The sequence below is a fragment of the Pinus tabuliformis genome, chromosome 2_1 (assembly GCF_031772625.1).
Source record: "Pinus tabuliformis cultivar Carrire ecotype Pingquan chromosome 2_1, CPIR1, whole genome shotgun sequence".
NCBI classification, from domain to species: Eukaryota; Viridiplantae; Streptophyta; class Pinopsida; order Pinales; family Pinaceae; genus Pinus; species Pinus tabuliformis.
Genome location: NC_142299.1, coordinates 490,827,229 through 490,836,685, shown reverse-complemented (window position 1 = coordinate 490,836,685; position 9,457 = coordinate 490,827,229). Strand labels below are relative to the sequence as shown.

Sequence of the window (9,457 nt, the reverse complement as noted above, 5' to 3'; positions counted from 1 at the left end):
AAAGCAACAAAGTTTTACCCCCAAAAATGTCATTTGATGCCTCAAAACGCTCCTGGAAGGTTTTAGACCCTAATTTGCCAAACTAGGTCCCACCCGTAAAAAGGGTCATGTGACCTGATTCCTTCACTTTTTACACTCTGAAAGCATCGATATGGATAACAAACAATATAATGATCCAACCCAGATCATTTTTATTTTGTTACTGTTACTTTTATTTTTATTTTGACCGAATTAAAATGTTTACATTACATTACATTTATCTTTTTTATTTAATTTTAATATATATATGTGTGTGTATGTGTGTGTGTGTGAGAGAGAGAGAGAGAGAGAGAGAGAGAGAGAGAGAGAGAGAGATTATGTAATTTGACTTAGTCAAAATATTAAACAAGACATTATGATACAACATCTCTACCATATTGGGCTAGAGAGCACATCTCGACATAATGATGTGAGCTAAGCATAGACAAAAACAACCCCTTTCCTAGTGATATTTTCTTTATTCTTTGATTTTTTCTTCATTTCCTTTTAACTTAATTTTGGGTGGAATTTCAAAGTTATAAATTCATCATGTCAAAAATGTTGCCCTATCAATTTAAAAATATAATACGTTGATATACATTCACTATTTTGGAACAAGACTTCCACATTTTTAATTTAATTATCAATAATAAGTAGGTGGATGGCCAAGATTTAACCTCCATAAAATATTCTTCATCATAGTCGGGAATATAGGGTTGAGATTTATCTCAAACCTTCATTTTTTGCATTTTCCCCTTTCCATTTTCAATTCGTGATAAATGTAATTAGTCACATTCTGCCTTCTTCGCCACTTGTCCCTATGGTCTCTCGATCATGTTGCATGTTCACCTTTCTCTTCCCTTTCAATTCAATCAAAATAAATTTAACCATGTTATGCCTTCTCACCAACTATCTTCACCACTTGTCACTACCATATTTATTAGGGTTTGTGCTACATACACTCTTTCCTCTTACCCACCTAGATAGTGCACATGAGACTAGCTGGCTCATTGACGTTACTTAACATATCCCATTTCAAATTTGCTTCATCAATATTTGATTGTTTTCTCAATTGCGGTTGGATTGTTGTTTCCATTCATTGTCTTCAATGTTGCTGGATTGTTGTCTCCATTATCGTTGAATTGCTATCCCAATTGCCTTAATAGTTGAAGGATTACTGCTCAACTGAACATAGCTAGACTGGATTGTTGCTCAATTGCACATAACTTGATTGGATTGCCACTATGCTATATGTAGTTGGATTGAATCACTACTTGATTACATGCAACTACTCACTACTTGATTGCTTCAAGACTTAGTAAGTAGGTGTTTGTAATAATTTTGCAATTTTTTTTGATAAGTATTTACAATATTTTTATGAATTTTCTTTACAAATACATATATTATAAATAAAAGTAAATAGAAAGCATAATATAAAAGACAAAAGAACTTTGATTTCTCTTATTAATCTTGTACTTAGATTATATATGTCCCAGCTTTTACACCGAGACTACTTCTACAACATCATTAAAACATTGCTTTAACCTACTTTTAAGATATCACCAAAACATTGATTATCACCACCACATTAATAAAATAGTTGATATAAGCCCATCAAAACCATTTTCCACTTTTCATGTATTAATCAACCACTTTATTTTTTTTCGAAATTTTAATCAACCAATTATAATAATTTAAAAATATTTAAAACTTTAAAAACTATTCATCATAAAAAGTCTATACAAAACGAGATAAACTCATAGCACATAGGTCAGGGGACTTCCACACATGATTTAGGAGATTGGTTAATTAGACAAAATGATATCGGAAAGCTTTTGGCGCGACCACAATTTGTAATCTATTTTTATAAAATCCTCATTTGAATTCAAGTTTCATTTTGGGTCTGCTTACCAGCTCTCAACCCTTACATAAATCGCACACATGCACACTCTCGAAGCTGCAGAAAGGCTGATTGATGGTCGATTGATTTTGGCTAGGGTTTAACCTGCTGTTCGGGTTTTGGTTACAGTTATTCGTTAATTAAATCATGTTCTCACCGGCTCCCACTAAATTGACTGCTGCACGTACCAGAGAAAGTCCTCCGAACCATGGAGGGCCGTCTTCTCCAGCGACTCCAATTTACATTTCTCGCCATTCTGCAACTCCTATGCCCCACAGGCCCGCCACCGGCACGCCCGTCCCTTGGTCTTCTCACCTTTCTACTGCTTCCAGGTTTGTTTTTTCCGCCTTTCTTTTGTCTCCAAGTATTCCGGTGTGGACTTACATTTATGCAAGGTTCGATTTCCATTGCTTCATTTTTACATTGCAACCTCGAACACTTAAAAGCCTCGGGAGTTCCCGATCCAATAGTGAAATTACCTGCCAGGGTTTGAATTTATTGTACTAAGATGCCTAACTACTTGGTAATTATTTATAAAGACACGTCACCTTTATAAATAATTATATACAGTGAATTTTGTAGGTGTTCACAAATAAGAAATTTTAAGATATAAGCTGTTTATATAAATGTAGTTATACGCCAATCCAGCAGCATTAGAAGCTTAAATTAAACTAAGCAGTCCAAAGTACCTTTGCACCACTTATGGAATTTACTTCATCTGCCCATTTGTTTCTTCTCTTCTTTGTATTATGAAATGCATTTGATGGAAGCCATTCCACCCCATAGGCCAGTTGACCTTGTGGATGTATTCATTAAATTCAAGTTCTCTCTCTCTCTTTTATATATATATATATATATATATAAAATCCATTTTTTTCACTGCAACTGCAAGGAAATGTCTTCCAACAAGACTTACATGTTTTTGACCCCAATGGCAACTCTAAACACAGGACCATGATCAGAGTAACCCCAGATCGAACCCACTGCCTCACTCGAAGCTGATCAATTGAGAAATCTTCTAAAGTAAAGAATCTGTCCAGTCTTTTGGCTATCCTCTCCAAGCCAATCCTCTTATTCAGCCAACTTCCAAGTAGGGCGTAATTGAGCTGGAGCTATGTCTATTAAAAATTTAAATCTACCTCATCAAACCTTCTAATAAAAATATCCTCGAATAGGTTGCTGCCTGCTCCCAGTTCTTATGGGACCACATAGACTGATATGTTTAGCATAGAGTACGTATAGATGTTGGTTGGTCATAAGGGATTTTACTTCTGAGGCTGACTGCTCGAATTGGATGGGTTGAGGGAGCCAATAAATAATAAAGCATAGCATAGTAATTGCGGAGTGAACTATAGCTCTTCCGAGCAGTGAGTGATGGGCCCTACCTTCCTTTATAGAGAAGCAGAGTGAAAGGTCTATAGCCAGACAGCAGAAAACTACAGAAAAGGTCTATAGGGCCATTCATTTTTGACTACGCTGGTAGTCCGCATTATGTATTGACAACACAGTTCAGCGGAGAAAGTGTCATAAGTTGAACATTAATTACTCATCTCGAGAAATAATTCCCTTTCTTGACTATGGTAGAGTCCAGACTTAATGACAACATGGTCAAGCGAGGAAAGTGGCAGAAGTTAAACACCAATTACGCATCTTGAGAAGGCATTCCTTTTCATGACTGTGGTATGTTAAATTTGGCAGCTAGAGAGAAATTCCCTAGCACTCTTTGTATCCTTTGGTTAAGCAAAGGAATTATTATTATTACAAGAGGACTCTTATAATAAAATTTGATTTCTTCTCAAGTCAGCTTCTATTGGAGGGAAAATTGAAAATTTGATTTTAAATTGACTTTGTCAGCCTGCCTTATTCGATTTGTCAAATTATTATAAATAGGTTGATCTCCCAGGTACATTGATGCAATGGATGGTTCTGAGATTTCAGATGGGTTCGAGTTCTTCTCTTTGATGGTTTAGAATTCTAGCTCGCATTCATTACAGGACAAGAGCTCACATGGTCATATATACTACAAAACCCGACTTCGCACCAAAATGAATTAGTAGTCTTGCACCTCAGGTCTTCATTCGCATTGGTCCTAGACTATATTCTCCTCGCTTTGCCTCAAGATTTCTCACGTAGCAACTACAGGCCTATATATAATTCTCTCGCATTGGTACAAAACGCTCAGTCATGCCCTAATTCTCTGCAATGATATTGACACTAATTCTATGTGATGTATTATATTGAATCTCAGTTCAATTCTCTGTAATTAGATGTGAGACTAATCTTGTATTCTAGTATGATTCCTCTGCGTAATGTATTGGTATGGATCTCTGTTCGAATATGGTTTCCTCGGCATATTATAGTCTCAACATAACAGATCTCAGCTCAGTCATATGTGATCCCTTGACGCAGTAGTCCTGACACTGCAATACATGGTTTCGTCTCCAATATAGTCACGACTTTGTCTCTAGCTTCACTAATATGTTGTAAGGTATAGCTCAACATTGTAGTTTATATAAGTTATGTGTGGCATCCCTGTGCAACATGATATACAGTATACAATGTGTAAGGTAGACACTATGTAGTATTGGTATGGCATCTATCTAAAGTCACATATGATGTATGGTATGGAATTATATCACTCCAGTAACATGTATGATATGGTTTGTAGTAAGCAGTATGCATGATATTGTATGTAGAACCACTCCAAGATCAAGTCACAAGGCTTCTATGATCAAATTCATCTTTCTTGAGTCAACACTAGTCAAACTACTTGCTTTCCTTTGGATCTCGGCTACCCTTCAGATTTCAGCCTCTTAGATCAGACCTGCAACTCTCGGCCTCTTCAAAAACCTTAGTTGCAGCACGTGTGAGGGTATCTCCACCAATTTTTGTACCTTGATTCCCTTTGCTTGGATAGTAATACTTCCTTCTGCAATTCGACTTGATGGATACATTGTCTTTTTCCTTAATTCAGCCTCTAGGATGACTGTGCTAGCCTCAACTTCTTTTGCAACAGATGGCACCAATTCTCCTCGCACATGTAAAGTATATTGGCCCAAAACATATCAGAACTAACTTGATTATGATCCTCCTTTCTTTGCTTGGTGATGAGCTTATTCTTTGGTGTTTCTCACACTTCTTTCACTATCTTGGATGCTTGATTGAATGGTCTTCAAGTGATGCCGAGTTCTTCTATATATAGTGGTCTGTCCATGTATAATAGGCCGACTTGCACTTGTGACTAGGCTGACATCTCCTTCTAGAATAATCTTTAGCTCTTTTGGAAGGCCGACTTGAACACATGCTTGTGACAAGGTCTTGGAGGGTTAATGACTCAAACAATTTCTCTTTTTACAATATGTAACATGTCTTCAATACATGACATTGACTTACTAGACTTTATGACTTAATGACCAAACCTAATAGCTCACAATGGGAGCTTTAACTATAAAATAAAATTCCTTGAGCATGAAACCCATGACTCAAGCATAACATAAATAATTTTATTTTTCTTCTTTGCATCAATTACATAAAATCATGATTACACATGTCATTATGAAGACCGAACCTAGTTACATATTTCAACACTCCCTCTTAACTAGGGAGGTATTCTCATAAGAAGAGTCAGATTGGTAACCCATTTGTTTAGCATCATATAATCTAGCATTGTCACATAGCAAGGCCTTGACTAATGGCTCTATCTCTACACAAGATTAGAGATCAATGTTGGCGAGACCAATGATGTATAGACACCTTCATAATTGTCTCTCTCGAAACATACCCTACCCGGGTTCTCTCAGAGTATGTTCCACCTGAACTATTCTTATCTTGGATTTCCAGTGCTCAAAGAATATCGGTCTTCTATGACTACTCTTATCTTGGATGCCCTAACACATCTTCAAAGAGTATCGAATGCCAGATGCTTACCTAATCCTCCATTCTATCTTCCTCTTTCCATTCTTCTTTCGCTTGGGACAATCTCTTCGATAGTGTCCATATTCGTGACATTCAAAGCATTGAATCTTTGACATGTCTTTCTTGGGATGTTGCTGGTGACTAGATCTCTCAAACTTTCCGAACTTCCCTTTTCTTTTAAACCTGGCAGCAAATGCTTGCTCTTTGGATCCAACTGCAATATCTTCCTTGGCCTTTAATTGGGCTTCTTCCACTTTGCATATTGCCCATAGATCATTGAGTGAGGATGCCTCCTTCTTGGCCCATATGCTTGCTGTAAAGTTTCCCACTCCTCAAGTAATGCATTCAGCACTATCGTAGTCATCTCTTGATCATACATGATTTCTCCTCATTCTTGCAACTGATCTCTTATTTCAGAGACCCTCATGAAATATGAAGTTATACCTTCTTCTTTGCTGATCTTCATTTTGTATAATTCATTCCTCAGAGAGATCCCTTCTCTTGCAGTGCTGACGGAGAATAAATCTATTCATAGATCTCTTTGGCTATTTCAAGCTTGGCTACATAAGGAATCAGAGAGTCCTTGATAGATTCTATGAGAATCTTTTGAGCTCTCACTTCGTTCTTGTTATGCTTAGCTAGTTCTTGACTATCAGAAGGAGCAACAATTTTCTTTTGTACATAATCAATAACTTCTTGTTCTTTCAAAGTGAGATCAATCCTCTTCTTCCAACCAAGGAAGTTGGCAACTCCAACTAACTTATTGCTTTCCTTGCAAGAAGACATCCTTTTCGAGATTAGATTTACTCAAATCAATAAGATACTTACTTGATGTAGTGATCCTTGAAGATTGACTTTAGATGGCTGCCTTTAAGGAGCTTGAGAAAGCTTGACTACACTTGACTGCTAGGGAACCTGAGATCTGCTTGCCTTATCCTTGAGGATCTGCTGTTCAACTGAAGTAAGAGGATTCTTGATAACTTCCTCTTATAGATCCCTCACTTTGATAGATCTTGGAGTTTCAGAATGTGGATCTGAATTCTGAATCTTGCTTTGCCTTCAACTTCAGCTACCTTGCCTCTTCCTGAATGTTCTATATCAACCCTTTCTTGATTTGCTACCAACCCTCTGATACCATGTTGAGAAATCCAAGGGCTTGAGAAGTTAATGATTTCTCTATCTTGATAACTACTTGTGAAGTAAATTTGCCTTTAGATTTATTCAAACAAGATCTTTTATATGTTAGAGATTATTAACTTCATCAACCAGCTATCATGCATGATAAATAAAAGAACAATAACACAAGATATAGGCAGCAGCCAGGGCAAAAACCTCTCCAAATCTGAGAGGAAAAACCCACGGTAATTCTTCTTATGATATCTTCACTTGACAAAATTTCCAAGACCAATACAAGACCCTTCTTACCAATGTGACTCCAAGATCAAGGCTAGATCATTTTGCTACTGCAATTCTTTGACCTGCTGTCCCATGGATCAGATCTGCTCTCATGGATGGATGATCTGACTGCCTTCTTCCTTCCTCTTCTCCTTCCAAGTCTCCTTTGTCCAAAATAATCCACTAGCCTAGTAGATCTCTTCAACGCTTGCTTTCAACAAGATGATCTGCTCTCTTCAAGAAGACTGTTTAGAAACCCTAGCAGCAGATCTGAAGATGACACTTTTCTTCCCACGTGTGGGTGATCCACTTGGTCTAGAAACCTTCTCCTTGCTTCACTAGGCTAGTAGATTTCTTCTAGGCATACAACCGAATCCTTTAGGCTTCAAATCAGCTCTAATCATGAAGATGTCATGGGACTGTAACACAACCCTAATGGTGATCAGTACCTTCGCACGTGTGGAGGGTTTAGGGCTCTTCTAGCCCTCCTAAACCCTTGCTTCAGCAATCGTTCTTCTTCCCATGAATCTGCCTTTAAGATAGACCCAAGACCGAGATTTTTCCTTGATGATGAGGGCAGATTAAGTGATGCCCTACCCTCGCACGTGTGACAGACTTCTGCGGCTATGGACAGGCTTCTCTGCGGTTGAGGACAGACTTCTTCTGTAGCTCCCTTACTTCGCACTCTTGGACAGACTTCTTCGCATGGAGTGAGACCCAATTGATCTTGTGATGATGATCCGAATAGATGAGGAGAGGCCTTATATTTATAGCGTATGAGGGTTGTTCATTAGGCCGACATAACATGCCTCTAAGCCGACGTGAATGTGATATAAAGCCGACGTGAACACTCAAATATAAATATATATTTATGCCGAAAATACATTGCATCTTCCATATTCGTTTGGAGGGGTTAATTGCTAGCCTTTTGATCTTGACTTGGAAGGAGTCTTGCACCATGATTCTGCCCTTGATCTTGGAGTCATACATTGTACATCTTTAAGTGTAAACATTTACATCAATGACACAAACCTATCACCTAGCCTGGAGCTCATAATGAGAGCTACTAAAACAAATACATTTTTGAACATGAAACCCATGACTCAAATTCACAATATTTTTGCTAGATACAATATACATCATTTAATTGGAATGTGTCATGAAGACCGAACCTAGTTACACTTTCTTCAACACTAATGTAGGCTCAAATTAGGTAATTCAAACTCCTAATGAGTGTATAAATAGGAGAGACATGAATTCATTTTCTATCATCGCTTGGATTGGATCTTTCCCTCTCTTGAGAATTTCGCATTTCCTTCTTGGTGGACAAAATTGGAGGATGGACGAATTTTGATGTGTGGATTGCATTTTCTTATCTTGGAGCTTTTACCAAATGTATTGATGGTTGGATATATTCTCTTACATGTAAGTGCAACTTTGATGCTATTTTCTTTTACTTTGTCACATACGTTGATCATGGGATTTTCACTATTTTAGGGCTAATTGCTGCATGCATTTACTGCTTCATTGTGGAATTATGTTTCTATATAGCATATCTCTATGTATGGGCCATGTTTGTTGAACGATTTTTCCTAGAGATCGAAGTTATCTTGATAAGCCATCTTGATTTGCAAACGAAGTATAAACGCTTTAAGGTCACTCCCTTTATTTGCCCTAACGCTAAACAAAGTTGCCCTTAAAGCCTCCTTGAACTAGAAACGAGATCCATTCTCATAATTCTTCTTGACTCCATATCCCCAAAGGAATTAGGCACTGATCCATCATAAGGTGATCACCTTAGGAACCTCATTTCTTCACCTTTTCCCCTTCTCTTCTAGGTCTAGTTACGCTGGGTCACCTAGGGCATAATTTTCCCGACAAAGTAGCCATAGAAAAAGTTCGATCTCTTGGCCTCTATTGCAAGGTCTCCTCCAAATTTGAAGAAATTCCGACGGTGGGATTGTGGGATATGCCAAGTCCTAGCCTTGAGACCAAACTTTGCCTTGGTGTTCCCTAGGCTAGTATCTCATAGGATCAATTTGGCACCTCTAAGTGAAAACTCTTGTTTTGATCCTTTCCCCTTCCTTGTCTAGGTTAAGATCATTATTGGTTGCTAAACTCCCTCCCCTTAACCTTGGCTGGCTCCACTTGGTCCGTGTTGTCCCATTTCTCATCAAAGACAATTCTTCCAAGGCAACTCGGGAGTCCAAGTTTTGTAAGGATTTTAGG

General features: G+C 37.8%; 1 protein-coding gene across 3 annotated transcripts in view; it reads left to right on the top strand.

Annotated features, from left to right (window-relative positions):
* The first annotated feature begins 1,798 nt into the window (after positions 1 to 1,798).
* LOC149201067 (nuclear pore complex protein NUP133-like) overlaps positions 1,799 to 9,457 on the top strand; it is a 215,915-nt gene continuing 208,256 nt past the window's right edge. The window contains exon 1 of one of the 3 annotated variants that reach the window (XM_089402854.1): positions 1,799 to 2,250. In XM_089402854.1, the coding sequence (XP_089258980.1) occupies positions 2,066 to 2,250 (185 nt within the window). In that variant the 5' untranslated portion in view covers positions 1,799 to 2,065. The remainder of the gene's footprint in view (positions 2,251 to 9,457) is intronic. The other 2 variants (XM_089402852.1, XM_089402853.1) reach the window with 2 other exon arrangements.